This window comes from Falco peregrinus, chromosome 2, assembly GCF_023634155.1.
Source record: "Falco peregrinus isolate bFalPer1 chromosome 2, bFalPer1.pri, whole genome shotgun sequence".
In the NCBI taxonomy this organism is placed as follows: Eukaryota; Metazoa; Chordata; class Aves; order Falconiformes; family Falconidae; genus Falco; species Falco peregrinus.
Window position 1 is genome coordinate 95,583,402 of NC_073722.1, and position 24,692 is coordinate 95,608,093.

General features: G+C 47.6%; 4 protein-coding genes across 8 annotated transcripts; 3 read left to right on the top strand and 1 right to left on the bottom strand.

Moving 5' to 3' along the window:
* Window positions 1-322: 322 nt before the first annotated feature.
* VPS33A (VPS33A core subunit of CORVET and HOPS complexes) lies at window positions 323-10,394 on the top strand. 4 transcript variants are annotated; one of them, XM_055796360.1, is made up of 14 exons: window positions 323-446; window positions 526-591; window positions 665-792; window positions 1,276-1,465; window positions 2,237-2,353; window positions 3,012-3,186; window positions 3,559-3,687; window positions 3,879-4,072; window positions 5,851-5,977; window positions 6,161-6,228; window positions 6,871-7,008; window positions 7,392-7,529; window positions 7,697-7,865; window positions 8,428-10,394. In XM_055796360.1, the coding sequence occupies exons 1-14, from the start codon at window positions 345-347 to the stop codon at window positions 8,619-8,621; spliced, it is 1,935 nt and encodes a 644-aa protein (XP_055652335.1). In that variant the 5' UTR covers window positions 323-344; the 3' UTR covers window positions 8,622-10,394. The 4 variants fall into 4 exon arrangements, with proteins under 4 accessions (XP_055652335.1, XP_055652336.1, XP_055652337.1 ...); XM_055796361.1 differs by having other exon boundaries at window positions 3,562-3,687; XM_055796362.1 differs by lacking the exon at window positions 3,559-3,687.
* A 127-nt stretch (window positions 10,395-10,521) lies between these two features.
* On the top strand, window positions 10,522-14,815 carry LOC129783840 (uncharacterized). 2 transcript variants are annotated; one of them, XM_055796365.1, is made up of 2 exons: window positions 10,522-11,360; window positions 13,515-14,815. In XM_055796365.1, exon 2 carries the CDS (start codon window positions 13,580-13,582, stop codon window positions 13,712-13,714), a length of 135 nt encoding a protein of 44 aa, XP_055652340.1. In that variant the 5' UTR covers window positions 10,522-11,360; window positions 13,515-13,579; the 3' UTR covers window positions 13,715-14,815. The 2 variants fall into 2 exon arrangements, with proteins under 2 accessions (XP_055652340.1, XP_055652339.1); XM_055796364.1 differs by lacking the exon at window positions 10,522-11,360 and adding an exon at window positions 11,397-12,321 and having other exon boundaries at window positions 13,515-14,153.
* A 211-nt stretch (window positions 14,816-15,026) lies between these two features.
* On the top strand, window positions 15,027-19,372 carry DIABLO (diablo IAP-binding mitochondrial protein). Its single transcript, XM_005237620.4, has 6 exons — window positions 15,027-15,113; window positions 16,045-16,165; window positions 16,510-16,641; window positions 17,353-17,463; window positions 17,668-17,764; window positions 18,722-19,372. Exons 1-6 carry the CDS (start codon window positions 15,067-15,069, stop codon window positions 18,934-18,936), a joined length of 723 nt encoding a protein of 240 aa, XP_005237677.2. The 5' UTR covers window positions 15,027-15,066; the 3' UTR covers window positions 18,937-19,372.
* A 137-nt stretch (window positions 19,373-19,509) lies between these two features.
* B3GNT4 (UDP-GlcNAc:betaGal beta-1,3-N-acetylglucosaminyltransferase 4) lies at window positions 19,510-23,989 on the bottom strand. The gene is made up of 2 exons (XM_027787070.2): window positions 21,142-23,989; window positions 19,510-21,007 (listed from the first exon to the last, which is right to left on the bottom strand). Exon 1 carries the CDS (start codon window positions 23,813-23,815, stop codon window positions 22,706-22,708), a length of 1,110 nt encoding a protein of 369 aa, XP_027642871.2. The 5' UTR covers window positions 23,816-23,989; the 3' UTR covers window positions 19,510-21,007; window positions 21,142-22,705.
* Between the last annotated feature and the right edge of the window lie 703 nt (window positions 23,990-24,692).

The following is a 24,692-nucleotide window of genomic DNA, read 5'->3' on the forward strand; positions in this document are numbered from 1 at the left end:
TAAGAAGGGGAGCTGCTGCGGGGGGTGGGGGCGGGGTAGAAACCCAGGTGTTGTGCATACCTAAAACTGTTTGTGGGACATCCCGGTTTTTTTTTCGTTCTTTCCGCTTCTATATAGTGTGTGTGTATATATGCATATATATATTAAAGTTCTATTTTGGAAAAAAAAAAAAGGTGTGTGTTCTTCCATGCGCTTGGGTCCCGTTGGGAATGTTGCCCTGTGGCTGCAGGGTAAGGAGATGGATTAACGGGGTGGGGGGGCGCTCAGGCCGCCAGGGGGCGCTGTGGCGGGGGGCGGGGTGGGCGGGGTCACGTGGCGGTGGTCACGTGAGACGGCGGGTGGTGATGGCGGCGCATCTCAGCTCGGGGCGCGTTAACCTGACGGCACTGCGCGAAGCGGGGCGCAGGGAGCTGCGCGAGTTCCTCGATAAGTGCGCGGGCTCCAAGGTGAGCGGCGGGGGCGAGGGGGGGCCCCGGGGGGGGCGGCGGCGGGGCTCGGGCCTGACTCCTCTGCCCCTTCCCGCAGGCTATCGTGTGGGACGAGTCGCTGACCGGGCCCTTCGGGTTGATCGCGCAGTACTCGCTGCTGAAGGTGGGCGCGGCGGGGGGCGCTGGGGAAGGGGGGGGGCCGTCGTGTCCGGGCGCTGAGCGCCGTGTCCACCTAGGAACATGAGGTGGAGAAGATGTTCACGCTCAAGCCGGGCCGCCTGCCGCAGGCAGATGTCAAGAACATCATCTTCTTCGTCAGGCCCAAGCTGGAGCTGATGGACATCATCACGGACAACGTGCTCAGGTGTGCTCTGCCCCGGGGGTCTCCGTCCCCTGGGCCCCCACCGCAGAGAGGGGACAGGTCTGGCCTGGAAGTGCCACGTGGTTTGTCAGCACCGGTGGGCTGCAGTCAGGGTGGGAGATGCCTTGGGAAGGGGGGGGGGGGGGGTCACTTGAGGGCACACGCCTGTGTTCCTTCTAATTAGGTGGCACGAGTCATGCTTTGAGCAGCCCTCCTGTATGGAACTGCAGGGAAAACCTTCCTGCAGAACCGCAGGGAAACCGAGTCGCCTCACCCTGGTGTCACAGCACCTGTCCTGTGGCTGTGAACACCCTGTGGCTGTGAAATTGGCTGGGCAAAACCCATTCTGAAATACAAAGTTGGTAATAACAACCAAGTGCAGCATTCCCATTTCATTGGAATTCAGTGCTCCCAGCCCACTGCCTGCACTGGTCACCCATGCAGCCCAGTTACCCTTTGCTGTGCTCCTGCCTGTGACTCTTCCAGGGAGGACAGAGGCCGTTCTCCCCAGAGGGACTTCCACATCCTCTTCGTGCCACGCCGCAGCCTGCTGTGCGAGCAGTGGTTGAAGGAGCAGGGTGTGCTGGGGTCCTTCATCCACCGAGAGCAGTACAGCCTGGACTTGATACCCTTCGACGGAGACCTGCTCTCCATGGAGTCTGAGAGTGCGTTCAAGGTAAGCACTCGGCTCCTCTTCAAGGAGAAACGCTCGATGTTTTTGTTGTCAGCTGCTGGTGTTTGGAACAGAGGCTCTTGGAGGGTTTGTGGGTGCCCTGCGCAGCAGGGAAAGGCCCTGCAGAGCCGACGTGGCTTGATCCCAAGTGCTGAACTGAGCCTGAACTTCTCTGGCTGTTTTCTGACTAAATGCTGAAGGAAAACTGCACCAAGCTGCACCCCAGCTCCTCCAGCTCTAACTGCTGCTGTTATCTTCACAGATCGAGTATTCGTGAGGCTTAAAATATTTAGTCATTACAAAGAGCCAGCGCAGTTTGTTGCCGACACACAGCCAAAGAGCCGTGTACAATGGTTAATCCTGCACGCTAAGCTGTACTGAGTATTAACAGCTGGCACATACCAGCAGTGTATCCTCTTCTCAGAGTGCTGTGTCTGGGGACAGAAAGGTTTGAGAGCTGCTTTGGCCGTCTCTGCCTTATTAAATGTAGCCCAGAGGACGCATCAGAGGGAGAGGCTTTTTGCAGTCACTTTCTGGCTCTCTCACTTCTCCCCATCAAACTGGGAGTAGTGTGTGGAGTTAAAAAATATTAGTGGCTGGTCCGATCAAATGCTTTAATACAGCAGCAGCACAGATAAGGTGTGTATTTGCCAACAGCCGTAGTTGTTTCCCCAGCATATGCCTCCTCTGAACTGGTCACATGGACCACATTCTGCTGCGGAAGCAGCTGTGCCAAATCGACACCTCCCATTGGGAATCCTTCTTGGTTTTTAGGAATGTTACCTGGAGAGTGACCAGACGAGTCTGTACCATGCGGCAAAGGGGCTGATGACGCTGCAGGCTCTCTACGGAACCATCCCACAGATTTTTGGGAAGGGCGAGTGTGCCCGGGTGAGGCGAATGCTGTTGCTGAAAAAATGCATCTTGTTCTTTGTAACTGCCTTAAGGAGTGTTTGGTTAAATGCGCCTGTGGGTTTTTTTAATCCAGTCATGGACCCTTCTTGTCATACTAGAATTTCAGGGTCATGGCCATCAGGTCTTTGTCATCTCTGGCCAAAAGAATGAGCTTTGCTGTTCCATGAGGCTTCCTGTCAGGAGGATTTGTCTGATTTCATGTGCTTTTTGCTTATAGGTACACAGCCTTCGTGTTTTCAGCAGTTGTTCTTTCTGTGGAGTTTTAACACTTAGCTGCTCTGTTGGTAGCAGAAGGGCTGAATCAATTGGGAAATGCATAAACTACTGTTCATGCCTTAGATTTTTCATGTCTCCCTATAACTCACCCTTTTCTCTCTGATTAACCTACAGTTTAATTGGTACCTTTTGTAATGAGGGAGCAGTTTGAGATGAACCCAGTGCTTTGGGCACAGTCACTGCCTTGCTAAACTGCAGAGAGCAGCAGAAAAGGATTTTTTCTTTGCCTCATTCTGCTGCCATCTGTCAGCCCATTTGTACCTCTTGCCATTCTCTTCCTTCACACATTACGCAGCCCATACTTGCAGGTGCATGTACTTGTAGGCACCATAACCAGACCAATGTGATTTATTTTCAGCACGTGGCTAACATGATGATCAGGATGAAGCGCGAGTTCCCTGGAAGCCAGAACTCGATATTTCCCGTCTTTGATACGCTCTTGTTGCTGGACCGCAATGTTGATCTGCTGACGCCATTAGCTACGCAGCTGACGTATGAAGGGCTGATAGATGAAATCTATGGAATTCAGAACAGTGAGTACTGCTGGGTAAGGGGGAGCTCTCTGGCATGCTGGAGCAGGTTGCAGTGTGTCAGGTGGGTTTTTGCTTCACTAAATGACTGATGTGGGAGCCGGTCACCTGAACTTAGTGCAGGGATGGTCCAGTCCCAAGACCAGCTCTGGCTCTCTTTTTGCCTAGAATAGGGAGCGGAGTACAGTGCATGCTTTTTGAATGGGTGTAGTTTGGATGTCAGCCGGGTGCAGACACAGTGACACAGAACATACGGTGTGGGAGTAGAACTGTTAGTGTGTGCTTTCACCCTCCAGCCTGGCTGGCTCGTGTGCCGCGCCGAGGGGATGGGAACAGTTTGTGAAAGGCTATTCAGAGTTTTCTCCTGCTCTTCAGCAGGTAGTAAGGAAAACTCCAGAGAGGCATTTATGGATTTTAATCCTTCCTGCTGTACTGAAGACTGGCCGGAATCCTGTCTCCAAACCTCTTTGAAAGCAGGGTGGCTAACACTGGGGTTCTGGTCACGTATGTTTGTATAGGTCCCTGGGTGAGTACGAGGAGACTCTCCTTAACTAACACATACTGAGTTGTCTGGGCATTTGTATTTGCTTTGCTCATCAGAATTGTTTCCAGCTCAAGGGACACGTTTCCACAGCCTGCTTAACTTCTGGTGGTGAAGTTCCAGTACTTATAAGGACTATTTCTCTGCATTTCAGCTTATGTGAAACTCCCTCCTGAGAAGTTTGCCCCAAAGAAGCAGGGCGAGGGTGGGAAGGATCTCCCCACAGAACCCAAGAAGCTCCAGCTGAACTCTGCTGAAGAGCTGTATGCTGAAATCCGAGACAAGAACTTCAATGCTGTGGGGTCAGTGCTGAGCAAGAAAGCCAAGATCATCTCAGCAGCCTTTGAGGTGAGGCCCATATCCAACTGTGCATCCCTTGGGCATTCTTGCCATCAGTTAAGTCGCAGTCTGCATTCAGCCGGGCTGTTGTGACTGGCAGCTCGAGCTGTTGCCATGGGGTAATCCCCTAGACAGAAAAACCAGGTAGTCTTCAGAAGCCACTCCAGTCTGTTCCCCTGCTCTGGGATGAGATTAGCTCCACTTTCACTGTTCTGAGTAGGTGTTGGTCAAATCTCCTCTTAAGAATCCTGTAGTACTACAGATCCTCTCTTTGCTTCTCCCCACACCTCTGTTGCGGAGGTTTTCCTATCCGCACTGTTAAAAGCTTGGCTCGGAGCTAGCCTAACCACATTTCTGCTGTGTGAGCCTGTAGTTCCCATAATGGGAATAACTTTCTTCAGTCTGCAGAACAGTCAAGTGCTGTTTCCCTCTGCAAGAGGCCAAAGGTTAATTTTAGCTACTGATCAATTCCACTTTGTCGCTATTGTTACCTGTGAGCTAGGTTCCAGGGTCTTTTTCCCTTTGTATTCACTGAGGATGCAGAGAAAAGGCTGTAAGAACTGAAACTGCAAAGTGTACGTTCACAGAGTATAACTGGCATAAAAAACAACAGGAAAGTGAAAAAGACAGTTGTCTTACAGGAGGTTTGAGCTGTAAATTCATGCTCATGTGTCACCTTAGACAAAGCTGGAGAGTGTGGCGGGGTATGTTTGTGGTTTTGTTTGAAAACATCCTGTTGATTCATAAAGAGAGATCCCATGTCTCTGCTTTCACACTTCATGGTGATTCTCAAGAGAACTCGTCACATTGATTGTATTTCCTTCGTTTTTTCTTTGCCTCTTCACTGGTGCCACATTTAAGAGGAGGTAGCAGTACCTTAACCAAAATACCGTGTGCTCAGCCTCATCTCCTAGTACATATCTATTACTGCAATATTAGTGCTGAAAGTGCTAAAGATGGATTATTCATACTGGTTGTTAAAGGAAAGAAAAAAAAAGGAAATCTAAGAAATTGTCAGAGATAATAGGTGATAATGAAACAGCAGCGGATTGGCAGCAGACGCCTTATTAAATTGCAGGTTTCATCATTAATTATCACTCTCCTGCCAGCACTTGCCCATTTAAATCCTTCACATGAGTCAAATTATTATTTTTATTCCAAGTTACAGCAAGAGGCAAGTAGCGCAAATGAAATACAGACCTCTGGACTGCTCTGAAAGCTGGAGTCCGCATTATGCTTCATCAGATCCTTGCTCAAAACCTGGGCCGTTGTTACAGCCAGGTACAGTGAATGGCAGCCTTCTGCTTGCGAGGGACGCAGGCCCCACCAGCCCAGTTCCTCAGCACCTTTCACTACTGCTTTGAAGGGAAGCGTCCCCCGTCTCTGACTGCGTTTGCCTTGAGCTCTGTGTTTACTGGCAGCTGGCAAAGTAATTCATCTTTGCATGGAAAAGGTAATTTTGCTGGTAGGGAAACGGAGGAGCAGATCATGATGGCTGAAGTCAGACAAAGGTGGAGAAAAGCAATTGGCAATACTGGTACAATGGAAAAAACCCAGTCTAATGATCCTGTTCTATTACATCCTGCCTCTTCTAATGATCAAAGTGCTGTTGCAGGTAATGCTGTGACTTTAGCATAAGCATTTGAAGTCTTTTGCCTAAAAGGTTGCATATCTCTAATGGTATCTGCTGTTGCAGTGAGTACAGCAAAAAACTTTCTCACAACAAAATAATCAGGTTGGTGTTATTCATCTGAGCAGGACCTAACCTAAGCAACGGATTTCTTTAGGAAAGACACCACGCGAAAACCGTTGGAGAGATTAAGCAGTTTGTCTCACAGTTGCCACACATGCAGGCAGCAAGAAGTTCTCTAGCAAACCACACCTCCATTGCAGAGCTCATCAAAGATATCACCAGTGAGTACGTGTTCAATAGGCTGACTAATTTAAATACAGCAAGATGCAAGACAGCTGGATGGACATCATTCAGCTTGGCAAAAATTGGCTTTGCTCCATCCGGTGCATCTCTGCTGAAATGTTAAATGTAGAAAAATGTAGCTGTCAGTTGCTATTGTATTGATTTTCATTCTTTTCCCAAAGCATCTGAAGATTTCTTTGATAATTTAACAGTGGAACAAGAGTTCATGTCTGGAATAGACACAGACAAGGTAAGTAGATAATGACAATTAGTGACTCTCATGTCTTCAAAAAAAACTCCAGCATATTTCTCTGGGGTTTTTTCCATTTGTTTGTTTTTTTGAGAGAGAGAGAGGAAACATCTCATATAGGTGATGTCTGTCTCCTTCCAGTGTCAAGGCTGTGAATTCTCACGAGTCTCCTTGCACATCTGCAGTATTATTCCAGTGATGCTGAAATCACTGGATTGTAGTGATCACTGAATTCAGGTCACTGAATGTACTGGGAGGTGGTGGTGTACTGTGTGCTTTGCTGGGCTCCGGTTACCTCTCATTGTCCGTATACAGCTGGGATGTTTTGACTGGTACAGGGGCACTATGTGCTGGGAGGGATCAGTGAAAGATTGAACACCATTCATCAGAATTTTTTCAGTGCTTCAGACAAAGTTTAGGTACTGGCTGTGGAACCCACATGCTTTAGAAAAACGCTGGGTGGAACCAGTGCTGGATCACTGTCTTACAGGTGGTCTTGAGCTGCCTGGAGAGCAGCTGCACCCTCTTTCTTGCTGTGTTGGAGATACTAGGCAAAACTAGATCTTTCTTTCCAGGTCTTCTAGACATTTTAACAGGTCTTTAAATAACAGCTTATGTTGTTTTGTTGGGTTTTTTTAATAGGTTAACAATTACATTGAAGACTGCATAGCTCAAAAACATCCATTAATCAAGATCTTACGTCTCGTTTGCTTGCAATCTGTATGCAATAGTGGACTGAAGCAGAAGGTTCTGGACCATTACAAAAGAGAGATCCTCCAGGTGGGGCTGTAACTTTAGGATCAACAAATTTCTGAGAAAATTCACATTAAATCCTCAGCTCTACAACACTTGCATTCTAGACAGACATATCTTATACATGGGTAGTGTTGCCTTCCAGTATGTACAGTTGGAGCACTGGGGCTTCTGCTTAGGCCGTTAGCAATGACTTAGGAGGTGCATATATATGATTTACAACATGTAGATACAGAGAGGTTTATATCAGTTCACTTTTACTATTGTGATTTAAACCCCAAATAGATCTTAACCAAAAAAGTTTTTTAAACTAGCATCTTTGCCTTTTTCTTTTTCTTTTTCTTTTTTTTTTTTTAACACTGATCATGGATTATTGACATGGTATTAAAGGTGAATTCTTCCTATTGCAGACTTATGGCTATGAACATGTATTGACCTTAAACAACTTAGAAAAGGCTGGACTCCTGAAACCTCAGACAAGTGGTAGGAATAACTACCCAACGATCAGAAAAACCCTGCGCTTATGGATGGATGATGTTAACGAACAGGTAAACAGGGGCCTCAGCAGTGAACATTACATCTAACAATACAGAATTATGTGCAGCAGGAAAACCTTTTTGTTTTGGTTTGGTTGTTTTTTTAAAAATTTCTCTGGTGCTGTTTTGCAGCATGAAGTAGCACTCACCTGCTGATTACATTCTGCTCTCTCCTGCAGAACCCAAACGATATTTCCTATGTGTACAGTGGCTATGCTCCACTGAGCGTACGTCTGGCACAGCTACTGGCTCGGCCAGGGTGGCGGAGCATAGAGGAGGTGTTAAAGATGCTGCCAGGTCCCCATTTTGAAGAGAGACAGCAGTTACCTACTGGCCTTCAGAAAAAGCGTAAGTATTGCTTTGTTTTCCCATTCTTTAAAAGGAGATGCATCTCTGTTAGGCTGGAATGAGGCAAACTGAAACGAGGGCTGGAAGAGTCCAGCATCTTTCTTATCTTCCTGTCCTACTGCAGTAGGAGATCTACCTAACCCATTTTTACAGAGAGCTTTCTGGCCTCTTTAAAAACATCCAGTCACATATTCAGCCTTCCATTAATGGACAGTACCACGTGCACTGTGGAGTTGTACATTTGTTTAACTTTTCATCAGGGTACTAAAATAAACCCTAACCTTCCACTGTGATTTTATTAAGTAACACTTTAGAAAGAAGGTCAGCATCACGCTCCTAGCATTAAGCCTGGGAAGGCACAAGCACTTGCTGCAAAGAGACGCCACAGCTGGGAGTAGAGTCTGCATTTCTGGGCCCCAGTCTGGAATTCCACCCAGTAGGTTTCTCCTCTAATTCAGCTGCTATCTTTAGTTTAGTTTTAGGACATTTTGAGTTTGACTGACAGGGATGGGAGGTGTACAAATGAAACTAAAACAACCTGTAAACTTCTCTGAATGCACAGGTCAACACGGTGAGAACCGAGTCACTCTGGTGTTCTTCCTGGGAGGTGTAACGTATGCAGAAATTGCTGCACTGCGATTTCTGTCCCAGATGGAAGATGGAGGCACAGAATATGTCATTGCCACTACAAAACTCATCAATGGAACAAGCTGGATTAAATCCTTGATGGAAAAACTGGAGCCTGCCCCTTTCTAGGGTTTGTGGCGAGAGACAGTGAAAGTGAGAGGCCCTGTGCGACGTCTTCTGGCATGGCTGCTTGAACGTCAGCAAAATATGACAGTGAAAGAAGCTCTCCCAAGACCAGCTCATCATGCAATTACCCTCATCCCTCTCTGCACTTGTTCTGACTGTGGAATTTCCTAGTAGACAAGCAGTTCTGAAAGGCACTAAAAACGAAATACACAGTGGAAGAAAGAGAGATCCCTGCTCGTGGTCTGAAATGGCAAATGAGCGCTGTGGGAGTGGGGGTTTGCCCTGGTCCTTCTATTTGCAAATTGCTTCTTTTCTTTCTCTCAGTTTCATTTTAGTGGGAGATGTGATTACTTCTTTTCACCCTCCTCAGGTGCTGAGGAGGCAGGATGTTTTCTGTTCCTGATTTCATACCAGTGTTCCCAGTCTGTCTGTCTCTCTGGTGCCTGATACATTCCATCAATGCACTGGATCTGTTTCTGTCAGAGATCTGTACCCAGGGTTCAGTTTCCTGCTCATCTTTCTGGTGAAAACCAACGAATCTGTGCTTCCCCCAGCTCCAGCACATTCACATCAACAGACAGCAGCAAGGGCCAGGCCACAGTAGCTAAATTTTTTCACATCCTTGGCATCTGATTGTACAACAGAAAGAGAATTGCTGTGAAGGGGAAGAAGTAACTTTTTTAGGTTTAGAAACTTTGTGGCTCTCAGGCATCTAGAATAATGCACTGGCAGGTGCTGTACTCCAACAAGCTCTCTGTTACAGTTAGTTACCTGTAGGCCACACAAGTCCGCTGTCCTGTGTGCTCTGGCCAAGGCATTCATTGGGTTTCCTGCAGCAACAGCTAAACCTTAAACTATCCACATGCATGTCAACAGCAGTGACTACTAATACAACCAAATGCATCCAGAGTGTGAGGGAGACAGTTGAACCTTTAAATTCAATCACTCTCTCAAGGGATTGGTGTGAGGTGGCTTGTTTGTCCTAGGTACACCCACCTGACTCTGGAAGGCTACTCCAGAGTATGAATTACATCAGTGTGTCAAGAGCTTGTGTTGGAAGACACACACAAACACTCCCCGCGTGAGACTCAGGCCAAAAATAGCTAGGTCAGTGACCTAGTAAACAGTGGGTTTGAAACAGACACTTTTTTCACCCCCCTGTTCAGTTTATAAATTGTACTTGCTGCCACAAGCTGTTGTAGAGCTCAGACTTAGAAAATGGAATTTTCCATGGTCTTTATAGCTGGGTCTTTGGTGTTGCTGAGCCAGTGTGTGCAAGAGGCAGCTTCTGGCTCCAAAAGACTCAGCCTTGCTAAGTGCCAAAGGCTGGGAAGGCAGACCAGGGCTCATGGCTTGTGCCTGTGCTGCTACACCTCAGCCCCTTGCCTGCTCACTGTCACTATACCCACATGCTTCAACAGCAACCACTGGGGACTCTGTTTCACACTGCATTTCACTCTTAAGAACAACTTAAAACCCACCCCACACCTTAAATCACTCTCTTTGCAAACATTTCTGATCTTAGTTATCCTGCATTATGCATAATATGTCCCAAAAAACCTTTCATTTTTCCAAGCAGTTATGACTGTGGGTTTCAGTCTCTTGGTTTTTTGCCAGGTTGAGTTCTGCCAAATCGGCCCCTTCACAGAGCCCCTCTGTCTGTTTAACTTCAGTTTACTTATTAGAATAAAGCAAAATTGTATTTGATCTTTGATTGAACGTGTTTGCTCACACTCTCTTTCTCTGGAATACAAAAATAAATAAAATAAACCCCTGCATTGTGGTAGCTGTATCCTTCTCCCCATGCCCCAGGATAACTGAATTACAAGTTAAAACTATTTTTCTAACATCTGGATGTTTTTTCTTTAGGCTTATGCACTAATTGCATTCTGTTCTGCCACTTAACATACTACATCAGAAATACTTACAGGATTTCCTGACTTCTAAAGAAAAGTACATTTTTAATGATTGGAGACCAGGTGGGTGGGCAACTTGTCTATTTGTCTTACAAAAACAAAACATGCTGCAGCTTTGACAGTGATGCAAGGAGCAAACGTGGATTGCCTTGCTCTGCATTATTTCCACAGTTCCACTGTGAAGTAGGCAATTTCACAGAATTTAAAAAGAAAATGGAAGTAGCACTGGATCAAAAATTAGATGTTACTGTGCAGAGAAAAATAAGAAATAATGTGATTCAGCACAATCCTTAGGGAGTGCCCTTGGCTTGGCCTTGAGGGTCTTTGTATTATTGCAATTTCCAGATACATTTTTTTTAATCTTAAAATTTGAACTAATCACAAGGAAGTTAATAGCACTGATCAGGCTAGTTTGTGAACTCAGGTTATGGCCTGTAAAAACTACACCACAAATGAATAAAGGAAACTATGCAAAGAATCAGTTCAACAGCTTGCTTACTCTTTCACTTGGACCAGCAGATTTCTGTGGGTTTTAGTTACACTAGAGGCAAAACTTATTTTGAAAATACTTTTTGCTGTATACTTAGGCAAACTCTGATTGATCAACAATGCAGTGTATTTTTTGGCAGACCACAGCCTGCACCAGCAGCAAGCTAAAGCCATGTGGACCCTCAGCAAAGTCTCTTCCTGGAACTATCCAACACCAACAACAAAAAATAAAAGCCATCTTGACGTTGATCGATTCTCTGGAGGAGCAATTACTACTTAACGGGCTTCCTGAGCAGCTTGATTATGTTCTGCTTCTGTCTAAGGCCTTGCTGACCATGTGGGTAATAATTTGATAACAAGAGAGCCTAATTAAATTAAGGGGCCATTTTCTACATCATAATATCTTTGTAGGTAAGAGATTTGATTTGCAGTACATACTATTCCTCCTCTCTGCTGTCTGCATTTGTCTGATTTACAAGCAAAAAAAGAAAACATTGCCTAACCTCCACCCCAAAGGACTTTCACTTTTCATATAGCATTATCAGAAAGCAGTTTTGCTAAAAATAAACATATAGCTTACCTCTCTCCACCCCACCCCCTTGCTGCAGAAGGAGTTACAGTGCTCACTCACTAAAAGGTATGGATGACTTCTTGGATGTGCAAGGGTGTAGCTAGAGCAGTGAACTAGTGACAGTGCACCAACTAGACTATCTTCAGTGCTCACTCTCTTCTGATAAAAAAGAGCCCGCACAGTTCCATCCTGTAATGTGCCACCGATCTGGGACGATGCCCAGCTGTATGTGAGCACCCTCCTCCCCAAGTGGCCCACAGAAGCACAGGGTTCTCAGAGAATGAGCAAGAGGCACAAAAGCCTTCCAGATAACTGCAGAATAAGAAGTGTAAGATGGCACAACTCTTTGTTAGAGGAACCCCCCCCACATTTAAACAAATGCAGGTTTTGACCTGGTAACGTTAAGCCACGGTGCTTAAACTCATGAAATACTGTTGACAAAAGCGCTCTGGGAAAGGGGAGCTATTTGGCATGCTCTGTACTGCCGTGCAGCACAGAGCGCAAAGGCGCTATGTCATACAATAACTGGTCCTGACCACACCTAGTGCATTAGTCCTCATGTGGGCTGCAAACACAACCTCATTACTCCTGGCTCTCAGACGAGCAGATCAGAAGGGGATCAAACTACAGCACAAACCATTTAGGAGCCAGAAATTCAAGGGACAGCTGCAGAACAAAACTAGAGAGAAATAGGAACTTTACAAAGTAGAGCCCATCATCTACCTAGGTAAGCAGTTTATTTCTTTATTAACATCTTTTTAGATAACAAGAAATCATATAAAGCCTATAAATAGAAAACTTCAATGCTTTGAACAACTGGGAAACCATGGCTCGTTTTAAAATGCAATAGTTTCTGTAACGTATACATGTGCCTAAGCTCAGAATTAAATGACTGAACTCTTTAATAAGACCAAAAAGTGAACTCTTTATCACAAGAGCTCTTTATATTCTAAGTAGCAAGATGGGAATTCAGTTTACTTTAGCTGGCTTTAGACTGTTTAGAAAATAAATAATCCTTCTAAGTTAGCTTTATCATAAGTCTGGTTTAAAATTCCTTTTATGTGCTTGACCAAGAGTGTAGCTATTTTTGATCAGGCACAGTTATGATCAAAATCAAAAAACCATGTAAATTGGAAAGGTAATAGAATGTTTAGACAGGTCTTCACAGCTTTAACTCTAAGGAACCAACAACTTCTGTGAAATAGTTCAGATTTTATATTAAACTAACAAATGAGCAATCGCTTCTAACACGATGTGCAAGTATAACTTTAAAATACAGCTAGAAGATGAATTCTAAAGCATCTTATACCGTGTCTCCCATTTAAAGGTTATTTTTAATGTGAGATATAAATATTTGCCTGTGCAAACTTGTATTTAAGCCCCACTTTTCGTCATTCTTAAACAAATGGCTCTGTTTGTGCCAGTATCTCCATTAGATGCAATTATATCATTAAATATTAATGGTGGCTTCCTTGGAGAAATTGACCACTTTGATCAGAACACAGTGTTGGTAATGCACCATCAGCGACTGCTCTGAACGTGAAGCTTCCTGGATGCACAAACACTGACACAGGGGGAAAGATACCAGGAGCCAGCTGGGCTCTGTAAGGGCTTCTGGCCTGTACTGACACAGCCATGTCCACTGCCTGTGTGTCTGTATTTTAATTTGCTTAGTTACCAGTCCTAATTTGGAGACTTTGATCAGCTGCTGGACTCCTTTCCAACACTGTGCAGCTCAGCAACCCCGGACAGGACTCTGAGCAAGCACATACAAGTCCAAAGTGATGCTAACAACCTTCTTAGAAGGACAGGTGGCCATTAACCTTCCTGAACACAGCCATTTCTCCCCACAGCAGGGCCACACTGTCGGCTCTGCAGTTTCCTTGCTCGGAAAGACTTATCCTGTCCCTTTGCTTACAGAGCGGGGAGTAGCAGGGCAGCAGCCAGCCCCAGAGACCCTACCTGCTGCAGCGCCGGGGAGAACCATGCCGGACTCCTTCGCCGTCCACTTTCTCAAGGTGCTGAAGGAGCTGCTGGCCTTCGTGCTGTTCAGTTACACCGTGCTGGTCGGGGCGCTGCTGCTCGCCGGCTGGACCACGTACTTCTTGGTGCTTAAATGAGAGCTCCCCTTCTGCCGCTGCTGCCACAGGCAACTGGCTCCACCATGCAGCTCGTCCTGCGCGTCTGCTGGGCACACAGAATGGCGGTCCCTTCCTCCTGCGCCAACTCTGCAAGCGTTTTGTTTCGTTACTGTCTAATCACAATCTTATTTTCTTATGTACGAATAAAGATTTAAAAAAAAAAAATCTGCATACCTGCATACATGCACTTTACTAGTCTTTCTGCCTCTTGCAGATTCTTTGTGTCTCCTAGACACTTGCCCCTGTTCCCAGAAATATTTAAAACCCTCTCAGCAGTTTTCTCCTGAGATTCTCACCCCACACCCCACTTTGAGAGCATGGCAGTCTGCCGAGCACAGCGGAAGGATGCAACACAATTCAAACATGACCAACATCTCAAATAAACAAGTCCTGCCTTGTTCAGCTCTGCCTTATTAAAGGTGTGAAGGCAGAGATACAGAAATTACTTGTCATTTTTTCAGAAGTCCTGAAAAGAGACATTTCAAACCAGCACGTTTCCCTTTTCCTACAGTTTTATGAGGGAACACCAACACCACATTACCTACAGGGCTATTACCTGGCACTCTCAAGTGTGCAACACTTTTCAACAAATGCTCAAAACACGGAGTTAGCCAAAATATGTGCCTGTGATACAGCACTGCCTCAGTAAAAGTAAACAGCGCTGAGTAAACTGATTCTCACAGAGAACAGACAGGAATTTCTGCTATAGATAAAAAGACTTAATTAACGAGGGCCTTTCATGTGAAACTATACAGGAAACCTTTGCTGGAGAAGCTGGGGATTATCACTAGTGCGGGACTAGCCAAACCCAGAGCAGCATCATATCCTCTTGAAAAACAAAGAATTAAACCGGGGTGGGGCGCAGGACCTGTGGGAAGCATGTCAGCACACCCTCAGCCCACTGCCCTGCTGATGCCCTGAGACAGAGCTGAGGGCCACGCTCTGCTGAGCCGGGCTGGCCTGCCGGGTGCCTCCCAGCAGGGCACACTGAGGAGCGGGCCAAGCACGGCCCGAGCTGAGAGCTCCCAACACCACTCCCGCCTCCAAGACCCATCAAGGCGTGTCCCCAGGCACCGCCGACACCTGCAGCCACCGGGGCGGCGGAGCAGCCGACCCTAGGGCGGAGGAGCCGCCACCACCCGCCCGCCACCTCAGGCTGCCGCCGCCCTCACAGCGCCCCTCCCGCCCTCGGCCAACGGCCGCCCGCGCGCCCCGCCGCACGTGCCCACCCCCTGCGCATGCGCCGCGCCGGGAAATCAGCCCCGCCCGCTCCGAACTCCCGCTGTCCCCGGCGCGCTGACGTCACTTCCGGCGCACCGCCCTGTCCCAAGATGGCGGCGGGCAGCCGGTGGCTCCGAAGCTGCTGTTCCTTCCTCAGGTACCGCGGTGGCCCCCGCCGCTCCAGGGCCCGAGGGCGCGGCGGAGCGGGGGCGGTGCAGGCGTTCAGGCAAACACCCGGGTGGCCGTTACCGGGCTGGTGCGGGCCGGGCGCGGCCGACAGGGCTGTAGTCAGGCCCCCGCCTCGGCTCCGGGCCGCTGAGGGCCTTTGCGGCTCCGTGCCCGTGCCTTCTGCCCGCTGTAATCGAGCCAGCCACGGCTGGAGCGGCAGCCTGTGCCACCGAAATGGCCGTAACGTACCTCCTCCGCCTCCAGATGCCACGGTGGGATAGCACGAGCAGTAGGAGTTGTGATACACATACAGCGCTTGCCACTGGTGGTCAGTAGTTTCAAAGTACAGAAGAAGGAAAAGTGACTCGTTATTTTCAGAAAATTGCTGTACAACACAAAAGTTCTCATGACTGGGTGCTGCTGTTCTTCTGCTCGAGTGTTTCAGTGACAGGCCCTGGGCCCATGGGCACTTACACAACTTTGCATGTAAATAAAACTGGCTGCAGGAGGCCCTAAGTGTCGCTGGGTCACAGCAGGTTATTACTGGTCCTGCTGCTCACCTGCATGTACCACACAGCACTTTTAAGCATGCTTTTTAATTTGTTTTTCATTATCATTAAATATTAACAGTATGATAGTACCAGATACGTTTCCGCTCTCAAAGGATTAATAACCCGCTATGTTTGTTTTCTTCTCTTGCACTTAAGTAATAGAATTTTAAACAAACTTAATGTTTAATAAGCTTATATATAATAATAAGTTTAAACTTACTAATTCACTATTACACATCTTTATTACAGAAGCCTGGTAGAGACGAGGTCACCTAGAGCAGCTTCTAGGTGTTCTTTTCCTCTTTCATACCCATTTCCTACCATACACTGGTTATTTCTTGCACTTAACTTTGCTTCTTGCATTTCCAGACAAAGCTTCCCTGTTCTGGCCAGGATTCCTAGGCGCTGCCTCTCAGGCATGAATGGACGATGGCACCAAATGGCAGGCATGGGGCTGGGAGTGGCGTTGTGTGCAGTCCCAGTCGTGGAGGTAATATATCCGAAGTGAGAGACATGTAGCAAACAGTTTAATATTCAAAACCACCTGCTTAGCATTTTACAAACGGGTACTCGCCCTCAGAACTGCATTCCTTCCTGGCGATCACAGGTGTTTAAGTCTGTTGTTAAAGTTGTTAAGGAAAAGAAATGAGAAAGACAATGTCTACCTTTAATAACACCTTGCAAAAAACAGCTGCCTTGTTTTACACTGGCAAAATAGCAGGGAGAATTAGACTGTCCAACCTTGTAGCTAACCCTGGTGCTCTTAGTTATTTGTTAATAATTACACTCATATGAAAGTCAGTGAAAAGCTCATGCAAACGTCTTGTCTTTCAGAAACAGAACTCAGTTTCTCTCAGTAATGATGCCTTGATTAAAAGAGCAGTTTCCTTGGTAACAGACAGTACTTCTACACTCCTCTCTCAAACAACGTATGCATTGATTGAAGCATTGACAGAGTATACAAAGGTAAACTGAGAGATTACGCACTTTGCTAGCAAGTCAGTACTGGCAATACTAAATTATCTGGCACTAACTACACCTCTTAAACCATACTTAAAATGGACTTCAGTTTTTTATGAATTTTAATAAAAGAGGTGTGGGGGGTTGGAGATGTCAGTTCCCTAGGAAACAGTGGGATAGGGCTCACTGTTCTACTGTACCAAACACAGAAGTTATTTTTAGCGGTGTTAGGCTGTTGCTTTGAGCTTGAACTTAAGCTGAAACGACCCATGTCTCAGAATTGGGGCTAAAGAAACTTGTAACCGTTACTGGATACCTGCATACTAAGTAGGATACACCACCTGTATTCTTCGGTATTTTATTTACCTTCTGTGCCCATTTCTAAGGCCATGAACTTGAGTTTCATCAGAAGAATTCAGTGAGCCATATTTAAGTCTGAATCAAGAAGATATTGCTGTAATTTTATAAATAAGTGCCAATTTGAGTAAAGTATTTGCATTCCAGTTTACTTCCTTATTAGTATGGCAAGGATATAAAGAGATGCTGTCCACAGCCCTGCTGTGGGCAGGCAGCAAACGCTGTCAGTGCCTCCAAAATTGCAGTGAACTGGAGAACAAAGCATCTTTGGAACCATTCAGCAATTTTGCTAATTAACACTGAGACAACATCAGAGATATACAGATTGTCATGTAACTGTGTGAAATGATTCCTTTGCAGGCAGTTTATACACTGGTGTCTCTCTACAAGCAATATGCAAATCTTCTTGGGAAAATGAATTCAGACGAGGTGGATGCAGTCTGGCAGGTGGTAATAGGAGCCAGAGTTGATGTAAGCAATCAAGATGATATTATTTTTTTTTTACAAATTTTTTTTTACAAACAATTTTTTAAATTACAATTCAGACAGCAATCTGTCTCTTAAAACTCTGCTCAGAAAGTTCTCACCTCACTTGCTCACCTTTTCACAAAGGCACTGTTTGGAAAAGCATTCAGATACTGTTACATCTAGTTAAGTAATAACTTTGACTCCTAGATGACGACAAAACAGCAGGAATACCTAAGGCTGGAATCCAGCTGGATGACAGCGTTACGTCTTTCAGAAATGGCAGCAGAAGCTGCATATCAATCAGGTAAGCACAAGCAGAAATACCAAGAATTTCTTTCCCCTAGAATTTAGGCAGTATTTGTTGAATGAGAATGAAGTAGAGAGAGACAGAATATATATTCGTGTACCAACTTACAACTAGTGCCTGGGTTTTAGAGAAGCTGAGAACTTGCATTCTTTTACTGGCTACAGGTCCAGTAGAAGCGTTCCGAGAACTAGGCCTGGAAACTTCACATGCAGTTTAGATCAAGACCAACCAAAACAGGTTTGAGGGAAGCGTTTAGTCCTTTTTAAATGCAACATTCAAACCCAGTTCTAGGAGCCACAGAAATAAGGCTATCTAGGGGGTCTAGCAGGTCTTTCTAGTTGGATTCACTTTTATTAAAAGAGTGAGACTATTTTCACTTTCATGCAGGAAAGATACTAATTTTGGTCTTTTCTCACAGTATACACACTTTCACAGAAAGTGCAGAGACTTGGTAACTCTGAGTTATGGCAGCTGACTTCAGTAAAGTTATTGGAGGGGAGAAGGGGAGGAAAGCAATGAGAGTACACAGGGACACTCTCTAAGTGCCTGAAAAAGACACAGAATCAGGAGGAGCATGAGAGGAGAAAGCGTTCACAGTTCAGCAGTGGCACAGCTATTCCTGTGGCTGGTATGTGTCAAGACAGGCCAAGGACTAAAAGTTTCTGGCACACGATGGCTAGGCTTAGTTCTCAAACCCACTGGCACAAGCTGATTGCCCTGATCAGACGCTGGCTGTAACCCAGTTGGGTGGGAAGAATTCAAGGTGGCAAAAAAATGTCCAAGTAGGCATAATGTTTAAGGGAAATGAACTGTAAATGCATTTAGCATTAATACCATCCAAGAGCCATCAAAATACTTAGCAAAGCAGGTGATAATTAATAGACAGTTGCTTCCTTAATTGAGAGTTTGCTGAGTGCTCCTCTAACCCACTGTATTTAAATTATTACATTTCAGGTGCAGACCAAGCCTCCGTGACAGCCCGCAGCCACATTCAGCTAGTGAAATCGCAGGTGCAAGAAGTGCGACAGCTCTCCCAGAAAGCAGAGACCAAATTAGCTGAAGCTCAAACAGAAGAGCTCATAAAAGCTCAAGGAGAGGAATCTTCATTGCCACAGGGTATTTTAGGAAGTACAGAGGCAGGTGAGGACCCTTATCTTCGGGAGGACTGAAAGGAACTTAAGAGTCACCATAGAATATGTGACAGTCAATCACAAACTGAAGGTCCCAAACTTTTAAGTGTGGGATAGTGGGAAACTGCTGAAATAAGCCTATGATTCCATTCCCCCCCCCCCCCAACAGGATTGCTTTACAAATCAATTCCAAGTATCTGAAAGGCCTTTATCTTGTTTGTAACTTGTTTGTAATACTTATGGATTCAATTACTGAAATGTTCAACTATGCAAATGTGAAAATTGCTATCAAGGATAGCTTGTTCTTCATCGTCTCTCTGCTGGGAGGGTCCTACGGATTGTTTGATAGTTTGTGAGCGCTCTCTGAGAGGCTAACTAGGTATCAGCCGAAGAAATATTTAAAAGTAATTATTTTTAAAGCTGTGAAGTAAATGACGTCTGTTAGGAGATACCTTCATTAAATTGTGCAAAAGCATCTCGTTGCAAGTTATGCTCATTTGGGTAAGACATTAAGCGCTGTTTTCTGTTTGAACTTAGAAGTTTGTAACGGAGCTGAGTGACAGCTGCATCAAATTTGCAATCAAGAGAAGATCTCAGCTGTAAAGCTAAGAACTTTCTGTGGAGTGACCCAGGCTCTTAGTGGAGTTCTGCAGTTCAGTACAGCCACCTCTTTCACCCAAAAGTCACCACTAAATATGCATGTGCTTTCCCCAGGAAGCAAAGGGAGATTTGATTTTCAAGATACTGTGGTTATAAACAAAGTCGTTGTGGCAACTGCTGTGTACTTCTTTATAAAGCAGTGAGCAAAAGCAAGCGTTACATATTTGAATGCTGTTCAACATGAGCTTCAGGAAAATAATTTCAAGTCTCTTTTTGCAAGCTTAATGTGAAATTTGTAGTATTAGCTGTATAGACAATATAAACTTAAGCTGAGGTTGCTTTCTAGAGCAGTCTTTGTAGAATCCTTTGTAGAATAGTATCCACTAGAACTTTATCACTGCTGGTTTGAGTCAGATAATCCCCATTCGTCAGGTTTTGTAAGAAAACACGCATTAATCATACATTTTTCACAACAAATGAGCATGTGATGCACTACATGTGTGTCGAGGTTGCTGTTACTAAATTGAGCTGTGCTGGACTAAGAATTTTTTCAGCTGTAGCATAAGCCTTCCTGTCTATTGAACAAATGCAAATCTGAGCTGCACAGCACTGTACACTTATAGATTAAGTAGAAAAGGAATTAGTAAACCACCATTTCTTGCTCCTGCTCCTCACTGGGTGCTGCTGTATCTGAGGTGGAAGGCACAGCTCACAGGAAGATGCCAGTGCCTGCTGTGCCAGTATGCAGGAGGTCCCAAACACAGCTTTGGGCTGGAGCATTAGGAAAAAAAGCCACTATGAGAGGATTATTTACAGCAGTGGCACAGCCACGCCTTCACAAGCCAAATGCAACTTCAGGTCAACCTCTAACCACAACTGCTCTAATTTGCTACGTGCTGCAGTTTCAAGAAAGTCTGCCAAGCCACTGACCCAAATGCACGTACAGGTTGTGTTCCTTGCAGGATGCCACAATAACTCTCTTCAGATGCTTGCATGGCAGAGATACAGCTTAAGGCAGACAAGCACTGCTACAGGAGCCTGCAAAGCAACGCGTTCTCCCTGTCAGAACCTGCTCCCAGCCACCTTGTTGCCCCGCTTGTTTCACTGCTCTTACTTCCCAAGACACAGGCTGTACCCACACACATCGAACCTTCAGCTGTGACGGGCCAGCTAGTAAGTTCAGTCAAAATGGGAGTGAGGAGCGTGAGGAGCTCCATATCACCTCTATAATGGGATGGAAAAAGAGTCCCACACCTTTACTGGGAAGTGAGAGTTGCCTGTTGGGGGTTAGCCCATACACCTAAGCCCACAACAGACATGACATCACACTCTACATTATGTTACTGAGTTGGCATTTGGAATCATCTAGTGGATCAGAAAAATGCTGCCACAGCAGTTCACAGGGTACCGCAGTACACGCTCTGTCCAGCCTCTTCTCTGGAACAAGCAGTGGTGCCCAGGAGCTAGGTTTTGCTGCTGATACTCGGCCTTGTTTACAAAGCCAGCACATCTGAAACGACATGTAGATAATTTCTCAGGTACAGCTAGTACACCTAATTAATCCTTGTTAGGGCTGCAGTGAGAAGACACGGCAGCAGCTTGTACAAGACTGCACTGAGGATGGACACACACACACAGGCTTACCTCTTGCAAGAGCAATTTTTTCAAACGCCTACTCACATCTGGCACAGAAACTGCTTGCATGAGAGTGGTAACTCCTGCTGTAAGAGTCTGGGTCACACCGTGGGGCTAAGCTACCACTACAGCGGGTGTTATAGAAAGCCAAGGCAGCAAGTACCGCCAGGAGTCCCGCAGCCTGACACCACCCCACTGGAAGGCAGCCAGCCTGCCCTGACAGCTCATCACACCTCTGGTCTCAGGATCTCCTCAGTCTCTCTGCCTGCAGTACAGGCAAGGACCACCTGGAAGCATTTCCCAGGCAACTCTGAAAGCTCCAGCTCACAGCTGGTGGGCAGTGAACGCTGGGCTGCTGGCACTACACACAGCAATGGCAACAGCACAGCACAAAATGTGCCAACTTCCGTAATCACAGACTTCCTCTCTACCCCACTGCCTTTTTCTAAAATTTCCAGGCTGCTTCCCACTCACACACAGCACAGCAGCTCCTGACCTAGCAGCAAAACACCCTGAAGCTGAAAAGCTTCACAGAAGTATCACTGAATCTGAAGTTTCATATTTGATCTCTTTCCTCAAACGGGCGACTCCAGGACACTCCTAGATTGTTTCTGTATCAATGCATCTTGCCTGGACAGGGGCAGAGAACGGCAGCTGCCCACAGGAAAGGAAGTGGCAAGTATCCATTTCCACATAACCTTATCCTCTTTAATATCAATGACTCCTTGACATACATACCCAGCACCAGCTCTCGGCCTTCTCTGGCTTTTAGTGCTCTTAGCTTTCAGGAGACCCAAGAATACTCCTGTGAAAACACTTTTCAAAACTATTTTATTGATATCCAACATTACAACAACCCAAACACCTCTCCACACCACATGAAAAGCTACAGCCACTCTAACCACCATTGTAATTATTCAAGACATATTGCCCCTCTCAAACCCAATCAGAAAGTATTTGTGCAAAACCTTCCAGTGCAAGTAAACCTGTAATAAGCTTCTGTAAAATCCAAAGGGCTTGAGTCAGAGCCCAGACCCTTGGATCATCGTGCTGTGTTAAGGCAATGTATTTTTGAGGCTTTTTCTTCCCCACTCCACTCCCTTTCTCCTGCTGTCCGGTAGGACCTGTGGGATTGCTGGAACAGCGAAGTTGCACTGCTGTGGACCCAGCAGCACACACTGGGCTTTCCTCCACCCCTGCCAGTAATTTCGTGCTCTGTCACTCATAAGTCATCATTAGCCTTCCTACACGAGGCTGAATTCAGCCGCCCCTGTGTTGCAGAGCCCACAGAGCTTCACTCACATCCCTGCGGCAGCTCTAACTTCCCCCTGGCCCCAGTCAGGCTGGGAGGAACCGAGCCCAGCCCCACACCACATCTCACCAAGCCACAGGCCCCATCCCCACCCCAGGGCAATTCAACTGTGTCAGTAACTCACCGACAGAAAAAAAGACTTGCTGCAACACAAACCCCTATGGCTCAAGTACTGTTAGTAGAGGACACATTTCTACCACAACCTGATTTTTTAGTTTCAGTACCCTGTATCTGTCACCAGTCACAATCCCGCCGTGCTCATCAGTAGCTTCTTTTCCAGCCCCTTCTGTAGCTGTGCGTTACTGACACTGCACACCGAATGCTGTCATCCTTCACCAGCGTCCACATGATCCACATCTCCGTTGGGTTTAGTCTGTGCACAACCATCAGCTCTTTGTACAAGCAGGGATCGAAAGGATTGAAAGGTCTCTGGATCCCAAAAGTCTTAAAGCCAGCGTGGTTCTTTGGGGTCACTGCCATCTTCGCCAGACACATTCCCACAAAGACATCATCTATCGGGAAGAGCTCCATGTCCTCAGCGGTGCTCTGGAGGCGGCACACCGTCTCTCTCGACATCACGTAGCCCCCTCCACCCGCGTAGAGAGGATAGAAGGGGGCTCTGTACATGGGCTCTGGAATAAAGTATTTGACCTTGGTGTTCCTGATGGGCCGGGCGTTGGGGATCACATCCCCAACAAAGAGATCCCGTTTGGGATCCAGTTCTTGGAGGAATTCAACAATGTTGTAAGTGTTGACAAAGACATCGTCATCACCCTTCAGCACAAACCGGGCGTGCGGGCAATCCTCCACGAACCAGCGGAGGAAATGCAGCTCCTTGAGGGTCAAGTTGAAGAAGTTGTCCACAAAATCCCATTGCAAGATGTCATCGAACTCCCGGCTCTCGTAAGCCAGCAGCTGCTGGAGGGGCTGTACCTGGGGTTTGGCCTCCGAGCGCCCCAGGAGGAAGAGGAGCCTGACGCTCCTGCCGCCGACGGAGCCCCCCTTCCCCCACGTGTTCCTGATGGCCACCCGCCGGTCCACGTTGATGGGGGATGACTTGATGGCCAGCAAGAGGAACATCTCCCGGCTACACCGGGAAGGCTTCAGCAGGACCGAGAAGTTCCGGCAGTGCTTGTAGGTTAAGAAGAGCCGGTGAAGCTCCGGGAGGGCGAGCGAGGCGTTGGCGAGAGTCAGGTTGGGCGAACACCGGCTGGGTTCAGCGCTGCCCATCGCCGCCGCCCGGGCTCGGCCCCCGGCCCCCGCCGCCCCCCGCGGCGCTGCCGGCTTCGCCTCCTGCTTCATGTAGAGCAGCGCGGCCAGCAGCGCGGCCCAGCCGGTGCAGAGGGCCAGGCCCCTGAGGCGCCGGTACATGGCGGCACCGGGACACCGACCGTGGCCGCCGCAGCCCCGCGACCCGCCCCGGCATCCGCCGCCGCCACCCACCGGCCCCGGCCCGCGGCTCCCCCCGCCGGCCCCGGGCGCTGCGGCCGCTCCGCAGCCCCCGCCCCTGCGCCCCGCGGTGCCACCGGTGCACACCCCCGCCCCGGCCGGCACAGCCGCCGCTTGGACTTACCGGGAGGCGCTGCCGCCCCCGCGCCGCCGCCAAGCACCGCCCCGGGCCGCCCCGCCCCGCCCCTCCCCGCCCCTGCCGGGGCCTCGCCCCGCGCCCCGGCACCGGGCACCGGCACTGGGCATACACACAGCGCCCCGGCACCGTGCTGCACCGCATCGCGCACCGGCACCGGGCATCCGCACCGGGTCCCGCGCCGCCGGGCACTGCACCCTGCACGTTGCACAGCCAAGCCTGCACCGCGCACAGGAGCACCCCACCTTGCACACCCCGGACTGCAACACTGCACAGCCCACCCTGCACAGCCCACTTTGCACACCCCACCCTGCACGCTGCACACCCCATGTTGCACGCTGCAACATTGCTCACCCCACACTGCACATCTGACGTTGCACACCCCACCTTGCACACTGCAACACTGCACACCCGACCCTGCACACTGCACACTACATTGCACAGCCCACCCTGCAGATCCCACCTTGCACACCCCACATTGTACACTGCAACACTGCACACCCCATGTTGCACGCTGCAACACTGCACAGCCCACCCTGCATGCCCCATGTTGCACACTGCAACGTTGCTCACCCCACATTGCACGCTGCAACACTGCAAACCCCATGTTGCACACTGCAACATTGCACAGCCCACCCTACACACCCCATGTTGCACACTGCA